The sequence below is a fragment of the Ictidomys tridecemlineatus genome, chromosome 10 (assembly GCF_052094955.1).
Source record: "Ictidomys tridecemlineatus isolate mIctTri1 chromosome 10, mIctTri1.hap1, whole genome shotgun sequence".
Classification (NCBI taxonomy): domain Eukaryota; kingdom Metazoa; phylum Chordata; class Mammalia; order Rodentia; family Sciuridae; genus Ictidomys; species Ictidomys tridecemlineatus.
The window spans coordinates 31,074,880-31,096,617 of record NC_135486.1 but is presented as its reverse complement, the minus strand read 5'-3'; the positions used below and the strand labels follow the sequence as shown (position 1 = coordinate 31,096,617).

Genomic DNA, 21,738 nt, shown 5'->3' with positions numbered 1-21,738 from the left:
CTAGGAATGTAGCTAAGTGATAGAGGCCTTGCCTAAAATACATGAGGTCTTGTGTTCAATCCTCAGTACTGTCTGCTGTGTTTCCTTCCATCCCCAACTCCAGTTCACATGAAACATTAGTAAGGTTCAGAAAAAATGCCTTCTATGATTTACCCAATTTTTAGCTGGATAACAATTTGAAAAGCAGTTGGTGGGAGAAATGGGCGTCTTCTTTTATCTTTGTAATTATTGTAGGTTTGATGGACCTTTTGAGGGAGGAAAAAGAGCCTCAAGTTTTCTTTTCAGATTCTAGTAATAAAACACTATCTTGTTTTCTAAATATTTGTGTAATTTTAAGTGATGCTAATTGACCACTTGTTAATAAGAAATACCAAATGGGACATTTGTAGATAAATGTTTGCAACAAAATATCTGGGCCTCTGTTCTGGTTAACAGGGCTTAAAAGAAGATACATTGTTTGAGGGATATTATGTAATTAAAATGTAATCCTAGCAAAACAAAAGTATTTTACATGCATGTAAAGCCCAAGGAGTTGTAGTTGCAGGCTCTTCTCAATAGTTGTTGATGTTATAGTAATTAGTTGTAGTCATGGCCCTCTTTTCACTCAGTGATTCGTAGCAACCAGAAGGTGAGGTCATGCAAATGGAGAGGCTAGCTTATTTAAATTAGAAAGCAAGGAAATGCTTCTGGATAGGTATATTGCATTCATTTCTTTGCAATAGTGTCCTTAAGACCAAAAAGCAAGTTTTGCTTCTTACTTGAAAAAAAAATAGCCTTGCCTTTTCTTGCATAGATTTGATTAACAACAGGGAACCAATCCACTTGATAGTTAGATTATTTATTTTAGAAGGTTATGGAGTATTCTTTTTCCTGCCTCAGCCTCTGGAGCCACTGGAAAGCATGCACAGCTGTGCCCAGCTGTGGGAGGCTGTCACATCATGTGACCAGCTGATTGGTTGAGGCACTATCAGTCATCCCTGTTGATCTTGAGGGTAGTAAAAATGCAGCCAAATGTGTCTCCATGCGTGGGCGTGCCTTCCTATATCCCCAGGGATTGAGTTACCTTACCTGTCCTTGTAACTCTGCCCCTCTTGACCTTCACTGGATGGAAATTTCTAAAGAATCTAGAGTCCCCCCAATAAAAGTCCACTCCGAAACTTGCTCACTCTCTCTCACCAGCCTCTATGATATTCCTCGCTTTCCCGTTTAGGGAGCTTGAGGCCGAGGGCAGAGGATCCCAATTTAAAGGTAAATGGTGCGTTTGTGTTTTATTTGATATCTTAGGAAATTCACTCGAGGGACCTCTAGTTTAGCTGCCTCCGCTGGCCGCAGCCAGTACCCAGCCACTCCATATTCTTCTAAATAACAATCATAGGAATGGCATGTGACTCATGAGTCAATGCATTTTTATTTTAAATGTCCATCAGAAATTTATGCCCTAACAGATTCATTTCTTTAAGAATAAATAAGAAAGACCATAAATATTCAACTGCCCAGTTTTCTCTGTTGCCCTAGAAATGTCTTTTCGGGTTGTCTAATCCATTGCACCTAATTGGTATAGCTCTTTATTTTTTTTCTCACCCCCCCCCACCCCCCCCCCCCCCCCCGGTTTCACTGTCCAGTCTAATTTTCCTGAGGTATGCTCCACCTTCTGGATTTGTCTGGTTAAGAGATTCTTTGTGGTGTGTTCTGTCTTCTATATTTTCTACAATTGGAGTTAGTTTCAAAGCCTTGCTGTATTTGAGTTAAATATGTTTAACTAGAATAAATACATCCATGTGAGGTGATGTATCTGGAAGACTGACCATTAGCCATGTTAAGTTTTACCATTGTATTAGAGCAACACTGGTGAAGTTCATCCCCCATAACCTAATGCTTTTATTCTTCTTCCAGTTTGGCATTATCATTCTCAAATTGTGGTTCCTGGACCAGCAACATTAGCATCACCAGCAGCAGCAGCATCACCTGGGAACTTGTTAGAAATGCAAATTCATGGACCCTTCCCTCACCTACTGAATCAGAATGTCTGGGGATGGGACCCAGGAAACTGTGTTTAAACAAGCTTTCCAGATGATTCTTATGCATGCTAAAGTTTAAGAACCACTGGGCTTTCTCAACTAAGATTTTAGTTTCCTGAATAATTTATTCTGGGTTACTTTAATTCATCATTGGTGAGTGGATTGGAGAAAAATACTTTTTTGTTGCTTTTTAAAATATAAGTCAGCATATGAAAGGCTTGGGTCACTATAAGCTTTTATTTCTGTTGAGGTTTTTCAGACAGTCCATAGGGACCAATGTAACAAGTCAATTTAGAATGACATAAATAGAACAAAGAGACACCACAGTGTTTGTCATGTTGACATCCCATTGGAACATCTGGGAATTAAACATGTTGAAGTCACGGAGTAATTTGAATTGGTCCATTGACCATGGATCATCTGTATTATGCTTTTCTTGTTTTACCTGGAATATTTTTTTTCTTCCCTAAATTGCTGTAATTTTTCTTAATTTATTAGGCTGGAGGACGTGTGCCAGTGTTAGACACACTCATAGAACTTGTTACAAGAGGTCGATCTATCCCAGTTCATCTAAATTCTTTGCCAAGACTGGAATCACTAGTAGCTGAAGTTCAGGCTTGGAAAGAATGTGCTGCTAATACATTCTTGACTGAAAATTCTCCATATTCTCTCTTAGAGGTAAGTTTATAGCGGGCTCACTTGGAAGCACTAAAATCTCCTAGCTTGGTAAAATATGTGGTCTGTCATATACAAAAGTCACATCATTACTTATGAATCTGTGTTCTGAATTGTTTTTAGCAATCTTGGATACCTGTTGGCATTCAGTGTCTAAAGAAGACCATTTTTTCATTTAAGTTCCTCTATCTTCATTGAAATTGTACTCTTAAACTTAATTGTATTTCTTTACCAGATTAGAAAGCACCTATTTCATAAAGTGCTTTATCTGTACTTTTTATTATATTTTTTTCTAAGCTGATACTCATGCATCATCACTAGAATCTGTGATATATTGCACATTTTTACCTATTTAATTGAATCTGGAATCAAAGTAAATATTTTGTAAGCACTCCTGTCTTCCTTTCCTTTCACCATTCTTCCTTCTTTCCTTTTTTTTAGTCTTTTATTCAGCTTTATCTGAAACCCATTTTGCTGATGTTTGTGCTTTGTCCTACATTAGGTGCTGTGTCCTCGATGTGATATTGGCCTTTTGGGATTGAAAAGGAAGCAGAGAAAGTTAAAGGAGCCCTTGCCAAGTGGGAAGAAGAAAAGCACCAAATTGGAGAGTTTGAGTGACCTGGAGAGGGCTTTAAGTGAAAGCAAAGAGACTGCTTCAGCTGTGCGTAGTAGGGTTTTTTCTTCTCCTTTATTATTGGAAAGGATATGTATATATATTTTGTAGTTGTAGATAGACAGAATGCCTTTATTTTATTTGTTTATTTTTAATGTGGTGCTAAGGATCGAACCCAGTGCCTCACACATGCTAGGCAAGCGCTCTGCTGCTGAGCGACAGCCCCAACCCTGGGAAGGATAATTTTTAACCCTTTCAGATATACAGATATACAGGTATACTGGGAAGGCAAGTAGAATAAAGTGGCTCAGTTTTATTAGAAATTGTCAAGTACAAAAGATTTATACTTGCCAGGATACCTGGCATGGTAGGTAGCACATGCCTATAATCTCAACTACTTAGGAGGCTGAGGCAAGAGAGTCACAAGACCAGATTTGGCAACATAGACTGTCTTACAAAACAAAAACAACATCATCATAAACAAAACCAAAAAACCCTACCAGAACAGAAAGATGCCAGGGATGGGGGAATTAGCTTAGTGGTAAAGTGCTTGTCTGGCATTCACAAGGCTCTGGGTTTGATGCCCAGTACTGCTTATCTGAGTCTGACCTGCATTTAGTAAAACTGTTGATTCAAGATATCATCTTCAAGTTAATGAGTCAAGTCTAGCTCATGTTCAATGAACAGTATTAAGATAAAAGAAGATAGCTGCATGATTTGGAAGCTATTTTTGTGTGGTACTGGGAATTGAACCCAGAGCTTTCCACATGCTAAGCAAGCGCTCTACTATAAAACTACACTCTCAACCTGATTTGGATGCTTTTATTGGCACAAAGTATGGCCCATTACAGAGCAGGAATACCATCACCTGTTGCTTAAGGATGGGATAAATTCTGGGAAGTGTGGCATTAGGTAGTTTTGTTGTGAACATCATAGAGTGTACCCTTAAAACTAATAGGGCTACAGTGTCAGTAGGCAGTATAAACTTACAGGAACACTGTCATATATACAGTCTATTGTTGACCATAACATATGTAGCAAGCAACCTGCTGTTGGAACATGACTGAATGGGTTCAGGTTTGGGCCAGGGCACCTTTTCTCCTGTTTGCTTTTTTGTAGCTCACTGACCTCTTATGATGGATGTGGGATTGCATTGGTTTATTTATATATTTGACACATTCTTTCTTTGGTGTATATTTATATATTTCTGCAACCCAAGCACTGTTTTGGTGTAGCTACTGTAGTTCACAGATATAATAGTGAACTACACTATTATATCTGTGCTTCATTTTTGTAAAGACTGAGTCATAGTCCCTTTTCCCTGAAATGCATATATGTCTGTCTGAAACTTTGTGTGTAGTCAGTCTCTGCCCATCTAGTCCATGGACTCTGGTTTAAGAGCTCCTCCTATGCACGCATGGCAGAACCCTTTAAGGTCAGTCACTTGCTTTCCATTTTTTGGTTACAAGAGGGCACCTTGTTATTAGATAACGTATATATTGCTGAACATCATGTTCATTTACAAAAAGATTTTTTAAAAAAATACATCACAGGTTTGTTACCACTTAGTATACTTTTGGAACTATTTTTTCTTGCCCCTCCCCGCCCCATTCATATATTTTCTTCCTCAATCCCAAAAAGAGACAATAATTCATTCTGGTCTTATAATTCATGGTGTGACTGAAGGAGGATGGGTGGATATGATCACGGGGAATGGTTTCACCTGTGACAAATTAACATTTTAAAGACTTGGGAAAACAGAATAGATCCTTCATCTAATAGCTTTTTTTTTTTTTTTAAAAATCTGTTTCCCTTCATGTATCTGTTTTCTTTTAGTAATGTGCTAGAGGAGGGCTTTAATGGTCCAGCTTTTGGTTGAGGTGATGGTCAACTCTGACATGGTACAAATTTGAATTTGCCACCTTTATACTCTACTTTTACTTCATGATGGATAGTGAATAAATCTGTAATGCTTGGGCTTGCGTGTTTCCTGGAGACCTTAAGATAGAAAGTGCTTTAGTCTGTGCATGTAAAAAGTTTCACTTATGGGCAGCTTGTAAATGGTCATTTCAGCTTAATGACTATGAAGTTGCTTGTGTTCGTTTTCAAGACAAGGTGACTGAACTCTGCTGGGTCATGGCTCTCTTTAATAAAGAAAAAAGGCTTTATGAATACATTCAATTTGCTGCAGAACGGCAGCTTTGCAGATTACTTGTTGTTGTGTTTGCATTAAATGATCTTAGTTTTAGTATGCATGTGTACACGTAATAAAATCTGAGCTGGACGTGGTGGTAAACACCTGTATGAGCAACTCTGGAAGCTGAGGCAGAAGTATTAAAAATTCAAAGACAGCCTCAGCAATTTAGCAAGGCTCTGAGCAATTTAGTGAGACCCTGCCTCAAAAAAAGGCTGGGGACATGTTCAGTGGTTAAGCACCCCTGAGTTCAATCCCTGGTACGGAAAAGAAAGAAAGAAGGAGGAGAGAGAGGGAGGGAGGGAGGAAAAAAAATAAATCTGGTTAAAAGGTTTCTTTTTCTTTTTTAATGAGGACTCTGGTTTCATTGCCTGTAATTGTTGTACTCAGCACACATGGAAGACCTCAGCATTCAAGAGCAGTTAGACATATACTTTACTGTGTAATGGCTGGCCTAAGAGACCTCTATCTCATGTACCTTTCTAGAAGAATGCAAAAGCTAATGGGACTGAAAACAAGTGGAGAGCCTCAGAAATGAGCTCACATGGAGTATAAAAATAGTCTCAATATTTACAGAGAAGTAAATTTTTTAGGAGATAAATGCACATAGATGTTGGATTTTTAAGAAGTGATGTATGTTAAGTAATTGCTCATACTGTGCTTCCTATGCCCCAGGCAGAGTGATCTATCTCACATATCATAGCTAATCATCATTGCGGTCCTATGAGGTGCACACTATTTTCATCTCTATTTTATATAGAGTGGAATATGTTCCCCACATTCCTTGCACTACAATGTGAGGCTGAGCCAGGCTTTGAATGCAGATAAACTACTGTGGAGCCCTTTCTGTTAACTACTAGGACCTTGAGTTCTGGGGAAGGCAATTTCTTTATGATACCATCCTCTCTTTTCAGATGGCAACACTTGGGGAAGCTCGCCTAAGGGAAATGGAAGCTTTGCAGTCTCTTAGACTTGCCAATGAAGGGAAGTTGCTGTCACCTGCCCAAGATGTGGAGATGAAAGTCTGCCTATGTCAGAAGGCCCCAGCTACCCCTATGATCCAGTGTGAACTCTGCAGGGATGCTTTCCACACTAGCTGTGTGGCGGTACCCAGTATTTCTCAAAGCCTCCGAATCTGGCTTTGTCCCCATTGTCGGAGGTCAGAGAAACCTCCATTAGAGAAAATTCTTCCCTTGCTGGCCTCCCTGCAGCGTATCCGAGTTCGCCTTCCTGAGGGAGATGCACTTCGATACATGATTGAAAGAACCGTGAACTGGCAACACAGAGCCCAGCAACTGCTCTCGTCAGGGAATCTAAAATTTGTGCAAGACCGTGTGGGCTCAGGACTGTTATATAGCAGATGGCAAGCCTCAGCAGGACAGGTGTCAGAGACCAACAAGGTGAGTCTGGACTCCTCAGGTTTTGGGAATCTCTGTACCTTTCTCCTGATCCTGGTGTCACTAACTCTGGTGTCACTGTTTGTTCCCTTGGTAATCACTTTGTGTTACCAGCACTCGCAGCACCTACAGCTTCCTACTTGAAGTACTGTGCTCATCTGCCATATCCTTTTAGTTTCCTCTGCTCCTAATAGTTGTTGCCTAGGCACTCCATTTCCACAGAACAAATGTTCACCTTTTCATATATACAAGTATTTTTTCCATTTATATGTCTGTTAACCCAAATGTGTATTTCATGTGTGTATATATCTTTTTAAAAAATTTTTTTGGTGTTGATGAACCTTAATTTCATTCATTTATATGTGGTGCTGATAATTGATCCCAATACCTCGCACATGCTAGGCAAATGCTTTGCCACTGAGCCGCAACCCCAGCCCATATGTGTGTATTTTAAATTATTGTTTGACTACAAATTTGGCACCTGTCCCCGTTTTCCCTCATGGAATTTGCTGAGAGTGGAAGAGCTTCTTGCCTTCTGTGTATTCAGCCTTTGAGAAAGAATAATTTTTGGAAGTATTGGAGTCCTTTATTTCTTCAGTAGAAAGGCTGTGGGTTTCGATACCTTGTGCATTCTTTCTGCGAAAGCCAGATTCCCTGACCATCACTGGAAGGGTAGGCCGTTTTCTGTCTTCCTCTATTGAAGCTGCAGGAGAAGAATGTGAAGATACCAGGAAAGCATAGTCAGAATGACAATAGTCTTTTTATAATTTGACTTTTAAATCTAGTACATATTTCTCTATCAGAGATAATTACAGTGCTCTTGTGCCATTAAGAACACAGAGATGAACTAAATGAATTAAATTTTTAGCAACTTAAGGGTTAAGGAACCAAAAAAGCCTTTGTCATATTTGTTTCCTTGGTTTTTTTTTGTGTTTGTATTTCTTTCCAGGCCTTAAAAGTAAATACAGTGCCTGGCACATACCAGATGATCAGTTAAATACTCACTGCATAGATAAATTGGGGCTATCTATATCGTGGAATTGCTTGTGTTTTTTTACACAGGGTTTGCTAGGATTATATCAGTAAAGGCAAAAGGACACAACTGTTAATAATAAATTAAATCTTGGTTGAAGGAATGTTTCCCTATTTCCTTTAAATACAGGAGAAGATAGGGAGGTGGATGTGAATGATTTTGACAAATTCTCCTTTGATCTGTTCAGAGGGGTACTTGACTGCGTTTAAATGTATTGTAATCTTCAATAAGGATAATTACATAAGGTTATATGATCTGTTCTCCGAGAAAGGGGCTTATTTCCCAGTGGTCTTCTTTACCTTTCTGAATTCAGTCCAAGTAAAACTGGGAAGATTAAAGGCTTGATCTTCCAGACAAAGAATTGTTGAGTTGGTCAGTTTAGAAACACCAGGAGACTCTTCAGTTGGGAGAATTAGTCTTTCTTTTTCCCAGTTACCTTCCTGATAACCCAAGTTACTTTCCTTAGGTTGGTGCCAGTATTTTTAATCCTGAAAAGGCCTTGTTGTAAGATGTTTTTCTTCCATTAGGTATCTCAGCCTCCTGGTACAACATCTTTTTCCTTGCCTGATGACTGGGAAAATAGGACCTCATATTTACACTCTCCCTTCTCTACTGGACGGAGTTGTGTCCCTCTCCATGGTTTGTGTATCATTATTATCATTACTACTACTACTACTACTACTATTATTTTGAGGGCTGGAGAGTAACAGGTCATCTTGCAACCAAGTATTTTGTTGTAGAGGATCAGGTACAATAAAAAACTTCCATTAGGGTGGTGGAGGCAAGAAGTTCAAGGCTAGCCTGGGAAACTTATTGAGACCCTGTCTCCAAATAAAAATAAAAAGGGCTGGAGATGTAGCTCTGTGGTAGGGAAAAAAATAAAATGAAAATCAGCTTTGAGCCCCTTTCTTTCTCTTCCTTTTGGTATTAGGGATGGAACCCAGGATGCTCTACCACTGAGCTACATCCCAACCCCTTTAATTTTTTTGCTACCCGGGATTGAACCCAGGGGCACTTAACTATTAACCACATCCCCAGCCCTTTTTAAAAATATTTTTTTAGTTTTAGATGGACACAATATCTTTATTTTTAGTGTTGAGGATTGAACCTAGGGCCTCACACCTGCCAGGCAAGCGCTCTACTACTGAACTACAACTCCAGCCCCATGCCAGCCCTTTAGAGACAGGGTTTCAACGAGTTGCTTAGGGTCTCACTGAGTTGCTGAGGCTGGCTTTAAAATTCTCCTATCTCAGCCTCTCTAACTACTGGGATTACAGGCTTGCACCCCATGCCCAGCCCTTTTATTTTTTTACTTGGAAGCAGGGTTTCAAGTTGCTGTGGGTCTTGATGAATTGCTGAGGCTGACCTCAAACTTGGCAATCCTCTGTCTCTGCCTTCCAAGATATTGGGATTACAGGCATGTACCACTGCACCCAGCAGAACTTCATTGTTAAATGTAGGATATGGGTTACTGTGCATTCACTAGGTAGGGAAGAGGGATAATGTTTAAGTTTTATAAGTGCAAAAGAAACAGAGAAAGGCCTTGTCTATTGCTTTCAGGGACAGAAGAGTCAGTCCCATACAATTAATAATTAAACAGCAAGTATTTAAGTCAGGTGCTAAATCATGGACTGTCTTATTAAATTACCTAAGAGATTTGTGGAGGATCTCAGAGATAATACACATTTGAAACCTACCCTGTCCCAATTTATTTGGAATCAAATTCAGGGCCTCATGCATACTAGCAGATGCTGCACCACTGGTTTACACCCAGCCCTTAAAAAAATTGTTTTTTTTCTTTTGAGACAGGGTCTTGCTAAGTTGCCCAGGCTGCTTTTGAACTTGTGATCCTTCTGCCTTAGCCTGCTGAGTAGCTAGAGTTACAGGTGTGCTCCACCATACCTGGCCTACCTCCTTTTTCTTACTTATAAATGACTACTCCATGATTTCTGCCAAAAGCTGCAGCTGGAATCCTGAGCCTTAGTCACACCTTCTCATTGTGCATCTAGTCTTGTGGTCAGAGCCCCTTGATCCACTCAGATTATTCATGCCCTGGGCTAGCAGCTTGTTTCTGAGTTTTCTAGTAGAAGCTGTCAGGGTAGAGGTACTGTCTTTTCTGTATTAGCAATTAGCAAAGGGATGAAGTTAATACTTCTCTAGTAATAAGGAGTCTTAGGAAATCTAGTTTGGGGCTTTGGGCATATTAAGTGAATCTAGCTTGAACTGAATGCCATTTAAGGAGGATAGAGGGTGGAAGTGGTATGAAAGGCAGTCCTTCTGTAAATTTCATAGCCCTGAATGCACATGTGTGAACACTCTTTGTTGTCATCCTTTTGATTGGGTCTGGTCTTAAACAGGCATCAGTCCAGAAGTGAATGAGCTATTGATGGAAGCCCAGTTGCTCCAGGTATCCCTTCCTGAAATTCAGGAACTTTACCAGACTCTACTTGCAAAGCCAAGCCCTGCTCAGCAAACTGACCGAAGCTCACCAGTTAGACCCAGCGGTGAGAAGGTGAGTGTCTGAGGCTGCTGGAGGCAGCAGAAGCACAAAGGCTTTAAGATTATTTTTGATCCACAGAAGGGTGCCAGGTGTCTGCCTTACAGCTTGCTCTTAAGGGTGTCAGTGAGAAGGTAGGCACCAGCCACCATTTGCTACAGTTTAAGCTTATGGCCTATGTTTGGGTCTTGTTTGAGGTGACTGAGTGAATTTCTTTTCTTTCTTTCTTTTTTTTTAATTTCTTTTTAGTAAGGTGTGTGTTTCATCATTACCATGTGATAATAGTTACCATGAGAGTTAGTGTTGTTTTTGACTTTCACAGAAATACTAAGAGGTTGAAAATATAATTATAGCTGAGAGGGCTTTTAATTATAACAATTTCAAAAATCAAAGATACTTCCAGAGTCAACATTGAACAAATGCTTTTGCTACTCCCTGAACAAGGCAGCTGGTGTGAAGATTGAGGATGCTCATCTTGAATGCTGGCTTACTTGAAGGATTCTCTACACTGTCCTATTTCTTAGCCTAGTTAAGGGTACTATTTCTGCTTCCTTCTAGTGAACTAACTGACCTGGCACTTCAGGCCCCTGAAAATAGTCAGGATAGAAACTTACCAGGAAGACTGAAGCCATATTAGGGAAGAATCTCATGAAAGATAATACAAGGACTAATACCAGCATTTAGGATTTATTTTTCATTATGATAGCAAATAATATAGCACCATTATTATTGTTTAATACTTTTATTAGTTGTTGGCAGACCTTTATTTTATTTTTTTATATGTGGTGCTGAGAATCGAACCCAGTGCCTCACAGATGCTAGGCAAGTGCTCTATCATTGAGCCACAATCCCAGCCCCTAGCACCATTATTGATTGTGTTCAGATAATGTTCCTATGAAGGGTAGGTGTGTATGGTTTTAAAGAAGGAACTAATAGCTTGGTTCCTTAGGAGCCAGCAGATCAAAGGGGAGATATAAACACCCAGATAGAAACTATGTAAGTGGCCAGTCACTCCCTGATTTGATGAAAAGAATCTTTGGAAGGATCTTGCATCTCCTGGTGCTGGTTGAGTAATTTAAGGCAAATCGTTCTTTATTTATTATTTTTTCCTAGTGTTCTTTGTAGCACTAACAGAGAGGAGGGAAGGAAGTTAAAGTCAAATGGTTGTTCATAGGATTGGAGGGGGAGGTGGTGGTGATGTTTAGGATGCAGGATATTCACCAGGGGAATAATTTGGTTTCTTATTCACCTATTTTCCCTTTCTGTGGTCCTGGGGATTGAATCTGGGGCCTTGCACATGTCAGGCAGGTGCTCAACTGCAGAGCTACATCCGCACCCCTTTTTATTTTGAGACAAAGACTTACTAAGTTGTCCAGACTGGTATTGAACTTGTGTTCCTTCTGCCTCAGCCTCCTAAGTAGCTGGAATACAGGTGTGTACCACCATGTAAGGCTCATTCGCCCATTTCCTTTAGCTTCACTAATTTTAGTAGTAGGGAAACTGTAGGCTAAAATTGAATTTGCTCATCTTCCACCCAGAATGATTGCTGTCGAGGAAAGAGAGATGGAATCAACAATCTTGAGAGAAAACTGAAGAGACGCCTGGAGAGAGAAGGCCTCTCCAGTGAACGGTGGGATCGAGTTAAAAAAATGAGGACACCCAAAAAGAAGAAAATCAAACTGAGCCACCCTAAGGACATGAACAATTTCAAGTTAGAGAGAGAGCGTAGCTATGAGTTAGTTCGTTCTGCCGAAACTCATTCCCTGCCCTCAGACACATCCTATTCGGAACAGGAAGACTCTGAGGATGAAGATGCCATCTGTCCAGCTTCGAGCTGCCTGCAGCCAGAAGGAGATGAGGTCAGTGAGGTTTGGGCCGTAGAGGACGTGCTTTCCCTTAACTCAGAAACCCTGTAAGCTAGACCTCATCTCGCTGGGGCTTTCTCTTCTGCTTATCTGCTTTGAGCTGATCTGAATGGATTGCTCAGTCCTCCCCCCACTGATATTTCTGCTCTTACCATCGTTCCTGATTCTCCTCCCTTCTCTTGAAGAAACTCTCGTTCTTCCCTTTTTCCTTTTCTTGCTCCTCCAGCTTTCACCGTCCCGGCGCTAAGAAGGTGGGAGGGATGCTGACGTAATGCCCTTTTGCTTACTGTCACAGGGCAGCACTGTCTTAACCCCAAAGCAGTCACGACTTGAAGATGACTTTGACTCGGTTGCTTTGGCTGGTGGGCCAGCTACACTCGTTTGGTCCCAGTGGTGGGACGGTGGCTGTTAATGGCAAACTGCCTGAATATCTTGAGGCTGGCCTGCCCAATTTTGAATGGCATTCTTTCCTCTGAACACCCCATCTTCCTGCTCTTTGTAACCAGGTGGACTGGGTCCAGTGTGATGGCAGCTGCAATCAGTGGTTTCATCAGGTCTGTGTTGGTGTTTCTCCAGAGATGGCAGAGAAAGAAGACTACATCTGTGTGCGCTGTACTGGGAAGGACGCACCAAGCCGAAAGTAAAAACAAAACAAACACCCCCACTTAATGTAATTCAGGACTCCAACCAAGAAGATTTCCTCAAATCTCAGCAAAGCTACAGGACTGGTGTTCAAGCCAGTCTGTACACGGTGCTATTTCTATTCCTCATGGGATCATTTTTCCAGAACTCTTTGAAAAAAAGAAAAAACAACTAAAAAAATTTTTGACACTTTTTGTATTTTTTTCCTTAAGAGCTGTTTGTGGTTGTTGAGGTTTGAAAAGCTGACTGTTTTTTGCAGGGGTTTCCACCAATTTGGAAGGCATTGAAGCTTGCACCTTTTCATGTACAGCATTGAAATTGTACCTCTGTCTGGGATTTACCGGATTAAGACCCAACTTGGTTTCAGTGCCCAGAGGGGCACCAGAAATTCCAGTAAATCCTCATTTGAGGAATCCTTCTCTTGTTTACTCTGTTACCACATTGGGAATTTTAAGTTTTTCCACTTTTGGGATTTTTGTTTGTTTCTTCCTTTCTTTATCCACTTTTCTTTTTTCTGGTAGACTAGGTTTATTTATCTGAGCAATAACTTCTATGTTGGTTTCAGTGGCTGGAATTAAAACAAAACAAAACAAACTCCTGAACAGTGTGTTGGTGCTTTAGCATTTGGTTGATGTACAGAACGCAAATGTCTAGTTTCTAGTGTCACTGATGAACTAGTGATGTAGAAAAGAGACTGCTCTGTAAGTAATTGCCACAGCTGTATTTTGGCTTTCTCCCTGCCCCTTCCTCCCTCCCCTATTTTTGGTAGCTTGTATCAAATGTTGCAGTTTATATTGTGGAATAAATCCTTGGTCCTAATACTACACTATATGCTGGTTATTTAGAGCCATTAGAACAGCTTCCTTTGCCCCTCTGCCTTGTGGACTTGCAGAACCAGAAGGGGTTGCTTGCCTTGACTTCTGCCCAGCCAGGCTGTGGTGGCAGTGAGTGTATGCCTGCGAACAATTGGGGGTTTCTTCTTTTGCATCCTGCTCTTTTTGGTGGGTCATATGCCTCCAGGCCCCACTAAAAGAACCCCTCAGTCTTCGAAGACTAGAACCTGTCTTTAAAGCCATGCTCTATTTTAATAAACACTTCAGAATGTTGGTGAGTCAATCCTCAAGTCAGTCCTTCTTGTGGAAATGACACCTTTATTATATTTCAGTTGACAGGGAAACTTGATTTAGGGTTAAGATATTGGAAGGAAATCTAAGGAAGTTTCATCCTCATACAGGGTTGGGTTTAGTGTGAGGGCAAAAGGGAAACTTGAAAACACCCAGGCTCCGCCTTCCTGGTTTCCTTCCTGTCCCTTTCTAACTCTGGATCTGGAGCTGGATGGTTATGGGGTGTGGACTGCCACAGCTGTTTCCCTCCTTTTCTTTTGAAAGAGCTCTCCTCTGCAGTGGAGAGGGCATCCTGGTCAACAGAAGAAACTGTTGCTCGCTCTTCCTCTCCTCTTTCTCCCATATTCTATAGCCATAAACCTGCAGACGGTAAAACTCTAGTGGGTCTTTAATAAAATAAAACAACAAAAAGCAGTTTGTGATGTAGCAGAGATTTAAATGTACTACCCCCTTTTATGCAATTCAAATAATTAAATCTCTTTAAGAATGACTTCTAGTCAGTTTTCCTGCAGTTGTTGTGATGTCTCTCCTTGTCTCATGGGGGTTATGGGGCCAAGAGAAATGTATAGCTTCCAGTGCACAATCTGGAATAACAGTGGTTTGGCCTTTTTAGTATCCAAATTCTTAACCCCACCTCACCCCACCCCTGGTGTTGGAACAAGATACCAGCTGACCTAGTCCTCACCTTCCATTGAGAAAGCAAGCTTGAAAGAGGACATTTCTTGGGCTTGGGAGTAGCTTGTGCATAGGACCCTGGGTTCCACCTCCAGCGTTGCAAGGGGCAAAGAAGACTGCTGCTAAAATAAAGCCTTTGCCTTTAGAAAGCTCTCACCCATGTTGTACAAGCCACCCCCACCCCTCCCCGCCATCCAACCCCACTAGTCTTTCTTCATCTGTAAGTTGTGCACAATCTCCAACAATAGCCTCTTTGGTGAGGTAGTATCTTCATCTCTGAGGGGATAAGATAGGGAGGTGTGTATTTGAGCCACCCCTCCCCCAGGTGGAAACCACTGATCATCTTTTTTTTTTTTTTTTTAAATAATGCTGAAGCTAAAGATATAGACAGCATTGGTTGCCTACAGTTACACTGCTAGTAAATGACAACGCCTGGCCTTTTCTTTCAATTCTGCTATCTTGCACACTATCAAACACTGCAAATGAACAGAGCACGTTTTTGCTTCCATTGGGTACCCAATGTGACCAGACTAATTTTTGTTATCTAAAAACTGGCCTGGACTCCAGAGAAACCTCTGACCTTACGGGAAATATGAGGAAGCTAACACACCAACTGACACTTGAGTTTCCATCTCAGTAGTTCTGCAGTCCCCTGAGCTCAGAGAGAAGGGTTGAGGGAGGTAGAGCCTGAGCCAGGAGGAACTTATTGGTGAAGAGCAAGTCTGGGGACTTCGCCAGCAAAGCGTAGATGAGGAGTGCTGTCTCTTCTCACATGATGTAGTGGTTGCTTTTTCTTCCAGATCAGACTCGGGGATTTCTCCATTTTTTCTTTTCCCTACCCTGACTGATAGCAGGGATTAAACCCAGGGGTGTTATGCCACTGGACTGTGTCCCTAGCCTTTTTTATTTCTATTTATTTTTTGCAGTACTGTAGATTGAATCCAGGGGTGATCTGCCACTGAGCTTACATCCCCAGAACCCCCCAACCCCCTGTCCCAGTCCACTTTTGGTACTAGGTATTGAACCCAGGAACACTTAAACCACTGAGCCACACACATCCCAGCCACTTTTTTTTTTTTTTTTTTTTTACACTTTGAGACAGGGTCTTGCTAAGTTGCTGAGGCTGGCCTCAAACTTGCAATCCTCCTGCCTCAACCTCCCAAGTAGCTGGGAAAAAAAGTCATGTGTCACTGTGCCCCACTTAAGGGATTTCTTATATAAAATAAATGGCTTTCTTATACAAGCCTCCAGCCTGGGGGAAAAATTAAGACTGTGTCATTTGGACTAGCTGTAAGAGAGGTTAACATCTTTATCACCAACTTCGTTGCGGCCCTCTAAGAGGTAGGATTCACTTTTCTATCTCAAGAAACCTAAAGCAGAGGTGCCACTTTTGGTAGTGGAGGTGGGTACAGACTTGTTACCCTGCTTCATCCTGCCATGCAGAGCTTAAGAAAATAAGATGTGAGGTCTTGAGGCTTTGAATCTTCAGTAATGAGATGCTCCTGATTTGCCATTATACCCACCATAAAAAGCAACACAATCTTTTGGGTATCAGTGGGAGATAAACTTGAGAAAGCAGATGCCAACTTGAAAGGGGCTAAAACTTGGCATCTATTTACCATTTTGTAGTGGATCTCTGCCCCCACCTCTTGCCCTCCACCCCTGTGGTTCCCCACCCCCCCCTCACTGATATTAGGCAGTCCATTAAGACCTGCTTCTAGCTTGAAATAAGCCTTGATTGGTGTTTAGTGCCCACGGGTGTCTTTGTGGGTTCAACCTACCTAGGTTTCAACTCAGTCTGGAATGGATCACAGGTGCTATATTCCTGTAATAGGAAATGAAATTACTGAGTATTTTGAGTCTGCCTGTTTGCCAGGCATTGAACCAGAGCTGGTCACTCAGTAACAGGCTTACTTACACGTGCTAGAGGTCAGCCTATATTACGTTGGCTTTTCCCTGCTGTGATGCTGTGTAAAACTGAATTCCCCCCTGAGGAAATGCTGCCTGTTAGGAATAAGATCTGAGGAAAGCAGTGAAGATCTCAGTGTCAAATCCTTTAAGGACTGGGGTCCTTCCTTAACTAGTGTCTAAGAAACACCAGAGCGATGGCTTCATTTCTGGTGACTCTGTGTTCCCAGTCCTCTGCTCGTGGCTTTTTAAGACTCTTCACATTCTCTGAAAGGTTTCATGTGTAACTTGTACTGGAAATGTTATTGAAAGTTGCCTAAACAAAAAATTGTATAAAGCAATACTGTTGTAAATCTATTTTTTAAGGCATAAACAATTTGTAAAGTATATATTTCACTTTGAAATTTATGTAAACAAATTTTCATGTTTAAATACTGCTGACATTGAAACGCACCTGTACATTTTCCTTAGTATAAGTGGAATATTCAGCCAACAGCAGAATGGGTAATCCAGCTCCCTGTTTTGGTTTTGGGTTAATTACATAAGGTGAAGGGCTGTGATCCGGTGAGTTTGTGTTTTTAATTTTCAGGATAATCTACTGCTTACCAAAGTGGAATTGGAATGGTGAGATCATTTGATCTGTTTCAGGTGAGTGGAGGCCAAAGGACTGTTCTTTCTGCTTTCCCTTCAGGAGGAACAGAGACATTTAAAAAAAAAAAAATTTCCCTTCTGGGTCTGGGGATACGGTTCAGTGGTGGAGCACTTGCCCAACTTGCAGGAGGTCCTGAGTCAATCCTAGCACCCCTCCCTCCCCAAAAAAAGCCTTTCCAAGGAAACATTATTTGCTGTATTTAGGATACATCAAAAATTTCAGCTCCTGGCAAACTTTCTTGGCTAGAAGCTGCTGTTCTCTGCCCCAAGGATTCAGGAGGCTGAGGCAAAAGGATTGCAAGTTTGAGGCTAGCCTTTGCAACTTGATAATACCTTCAATACCCTGTCTCAAAGTCTAAAAAGGACTGGTTGATATATTTAGATAATATAGCACCACTGCCTGGTTCAATCCCCAGTACTGCAAAAATAAAGGATGAAAAAATACTCATTTAACTAACAATTTTAGTTTGTGGGTGAGGACCTGAGCAGACTTAAATGCTCAGCAGGCCAAGACTGAATGCACATGTTAGAGAAGGAATGTAGAAATAGGATTGGGGTCAATTTATAAATTTTGAATCATGTGGTTCAGTGATTGTAAAAACGTTCTAAGCTCCCAGGAGACAGCTGCCATTACAGATGAGGCAAATCCTCTGCAGCAGCTGTGATGCACTGGTAGTTAGTCTGCTTGGAATTGTGTTCTTCAAAGCTTGTCTACTGTTCCTGAGGATCACCTTTCAGGATGTATGTAGCAAAGAGCCCAATTTCCCTATTTCACAGGTGTGAAAACTGAAAGACTGTAACTTGCCAAAACAGTTCTAGGAGATATGAACTTTGGGAATGAAGTGAGACTGATCTAGGCACCCTATTCTAAGGGCAGAGCCTGTTGCTCTGATTTGCAGGTTCCTTTCCACAACTTTCTACAGGTTTCAGAGAACCAAGAATATGGGCACTCAGGTGGGTGATCTTGCTTCCTTTCTCAGTCTTCCACCTTCCCCTTTCTCCCAGCCTGAAGGGAATAGAGTGGACAGATGTGGCCCTTAGTTGTGGCCCTGGTTGGGAGGTGCTTTTGGGTTTTAGAGATGTCTGAAAACTAGCAGCCACATTTAGCATTTAACACTAGAACAACACTACCCACCACCCGCCTCCATAGGCCCAATACCCTACTTCCTTTTCCCTACTGAGACTGAGAACACGTAGTCAGTAATGGGTGTTTCATAACTAACCCCACCAGATATTGCTGGTGTCCTCAGGCAGTTTCACAAGGGAAAGCAGACCCTGGACACAAATTCCTGGACTTTGTTCATTTCCTTGCTCTCTTCATTTCTATCCCCTACCTCCACACCACCCACTGCTCAAAGAAGCTCCTCCAGGATCCTATAGGACTTATAGACTATAGGGAAAGCGCTGTCCAGAAAGCAAATCAGAGGAGGATTTGGAGGTGATGTGCCTGGGTGTCCAAGCTCCCAGCTCAGTGATGATTTTCTGCTGATTGAGCACACCCTGTTTGAGCCACTGCTAGACTTAAGGAGCTGCCACTCCTGGCGTGGCCACCAGATGGCACCATTTGCTTTCTGTAAGTACCATGGATCCTCTGGCCTTTTCCATGTAGGTTGGTCCTGTTCAGGTTGGCCAGAAGGAGGTAAACTAGTTTAGGCAAACTTCAATATGATTATTAGGGCTTTTAAGGCTCTAACCATTTTTAGTTTTTTGATTTTTCAGCAATACACCACTGAGCTACCTCCAAACCCTTTTTAAAAAGTTCAAATTTTTATTTTGAAACAGTCATGTTAAATTGCTTAGGCTGATCTCAATTTTGTGATTGTCCTGTCTCCTGAGTAGCTGGGATTATAGTTGTGTGTCACTAGGCCCAGCTGGGCTCCAGCCCTATCTTAGCAGAGAAAGCCATTGGGTCTCTATACATTGCTTTCCTCCCAAATCAGTCTCTTTATTGGGGTGGGGTGTGTTTTGGGGATTGAGCCATGGGGCCCTTTTGAGATACATTTTCACTAAATTGCTGAGGCTTGGCTTGATCATATGATTCACCTACCTCAGCCTCCAAGTCTGTGGGGTTATAGGCCCCACCATGCAGGGCCAAAGTGTCTTTGGATAGGTTTGTTTTTCAATTCAAGGGAAAATAAGGTCGAGGCCCTCTTTTTTTGTTAGCCTGTTTTGCTTTTGATACCAGGAATTGAACCCATGGGGACTTAATCATGAGCCACAATCTCAGCCCTTTTTTACTTTGAGACAGAACCTCACTAAGTTGCAGAGATGGGCTTTGAACTTGTGATCCTCCTGCCTCAGTTTCCTGAGCTCTGGGATTACTGGCATTTACTACAACAGCCTGCTGATAGAGGCCCTCTTGATGCAGGCTTTATAGTGTAAGTGATGACCACAGAAAAATGCTGGCTCTGGTTAGAGGGTGGGGGTGAGCTGACTTGAAAATCTCAATACTAATTTCTTTCCCAGAGCTACCTTCATTGGAGAAAGGTCAAGGACAGTGTGCACTTATTCCTGAGAATCTTCTATGAGTCCAGAATGGCTAGGTCCTAGGGAAGCAGATAGGAAGTGATCATTGTTCTCTTTGCAGGATGAGTACTGAAAAAGCAACCATGGAGGATGTGTGACTTGAGTTGGGATATAGATAGAACTTGTATAAGGCTTGTACCCAGAAGGTGAGCCAGTCCCCAAGCTCTCTGTGTGTGTGTGTCTATGTGTGTGTATGAAACTCTGGGGATCAAACCCAGGGCCTTGTGCATGGGAGGCAAGCACTCTACCAACTAAGCTATATCCTCAGCCCACTCATGTTGTTTTAAAGGTTTTTCCTTCATGCTTTCCCACTGTACCATGACCTCTGCTACATCACTGAGTTGTTCTTAAAACATTTCTATAGGGCTTGGGTTGTGGCTCAGTGTATAGCTCTTGTCTAGGATGTGTGAGACACTGGGTTCAAATCACAGCACCACATATAATTAAATGAATAAAATAAAGGTCCATCAACAAAAAAAATATAAAAAAATGTTTCTATAGAGAAATATAAGATAGAGGCCTTCTTTTTTTTTTTGCTAGCCTGTTTTGCTTTTGGTACCAGGAATTGAACCCATGGGGGCTTAATCACTGAGCCACAACCTCAGCCCTTTTTACTTTGAGACAGAACCTCACTAAAGTTGCTGAGACGGACTTTGAACTTGTGATCCTCCTGCCTCAGATACTATTCCTAGGACTTTATGTATATTTAATCCTCGAAACAAGGTAATATTTCCTTGTAGGTAAGGATGGAATTTCTATGCATAATTGTGCCCTTAAGTATTAGCTTTAGAGTTTAGAGCATTGTTCCATGTCTGCCAGATCCTCAGTGGAGGGAAGTCCAGGGTTCGGAAGGGAAGAAATGCTCAATGTTGGTGCTTTTTGCCCAGAAAGACCATAGTCTATTTTCTAGTCTGAACTAGAAACTGTGGCAATCACAGCTTTCTTGCTTCTAATATTGACCTCATGCACTGAAACCATGAGGGTGTGGGGAGAAGGGGTATTAGAAGAGGAGTGGGTGTTTTTCAGACTGAAGCAGAAGCCACCAGGAACTTCTAATAAACAACAGAAGAGGGCAGCAGAGGACCAAGATTAAACTGCTCTCCCATCCTACTTCCCAGACTTGAGCTAGGCCTTGTAGAGAGAAACACTTAGGTACCCAAGGTCACTCTGCATTCGTTTACATCTACATAATCAACCCTAAGCCAGAGGTAAGGATCTGTCTTCTGCAATGTGTAGTCTTTCAGTTCATCATCTAAATCTAACTTGCTTGCAGTTTGGGAGACGATTGGTTATTGATCTAAAACCGAAGCTCTGAACCCTTGTTCTCTCAGTTGATTGATAGGAGGCAAGCCCTAAGCTAGTGATGATCTCAATGAATTGCCCAGCACATTGAGCACCTATCTCCTATATTCGTAGCCCTGCACTAGGTTTTATAGATTCATGACCTTAAGGAACATGAGCCCTGTGTTCAAAGGAACTGAGGGCAGGAGCGAACTAAGAAAACAGATCATTCTAGTTTCTTGTTCTCCTGGGAATACATAATTTTAGTAGAACTAGAGAAGAAAAATAAGACTGGCTATGAGATTCCTCTCCCTAAATGTTTGGCTTGATTGCCACTCCCTTAAGTGGTACCTAAGATCTGCCAGAGGCACTGATGGTGAATTGTTCCAGTAAAGGTGTTCTCTAAGATGGACAGGCTTTGGCCCAGGAGGACCTTTGGGTATTGAGGCTGGGAACAAATTTTGGATATGTGAGTGGAGAAGAACCAAATGAAATGGTCCTAGGAGTCTGTGTTCAGTATCTTTAGGGAATGACCAGAACAAAGTGTATGTTTAGGGAAAGGTGAGGAAGAGGCATTTTAAATGACACCCATAACGAAAAATGGTAAAACTAGCACAATGCCTAATGCAGGCTCAATCT

General features: G+C 41.6%; 1 protein-coding gene across 3 annotated transcripts in view; it reads left to right on the top strand.

Annotated features, from left to right (window-relative positions):
- Kdm5b (lysine demethylase 5B) overlaps positions 1-14,548 on the top strand; it is a 79,052-nt gene extending 64,504 nt beyond the window's left edge. For 2 of the 3 annotated variants that reach the window (XM_040276736.2, XM_005330333.5), the window contains 7 exons: positions 2,517-2,696; positions 3,196-3,354; positions 6,415-6,900; positions 8,458-8,569; positions 10,288-10,442; positions 11,966-12,286; positions 12,799-14,548. In XM_040276736.2, the coding sequence (XP_040132670.2) occupies positions 2,517-2,696; positions 3,196-3,354; positions 6,415-6,900; positions 8,458-8,569; positions 10,288-10,442; positions 11,966-12,286; positions 12,799-12,936 (1,551 nt within the window). In that variant the 3' untranslated portion in view covers positions 12,937-14,548. Of the gene's footprint in view, positions 1-1,893; positions 2,697-3,195; positions 3,355-6,414; positions 6,901-8,457; positions 8,570-10,287; positions 10,443-11,965; positions 12,287-12,798 lie in introns of those variants that run through there. The other variant, XM_078022603.1, reaches the window with a different exon arrangement.
- Positions 14,549-21,738: the final 7,190 nt, after the last annotated feature.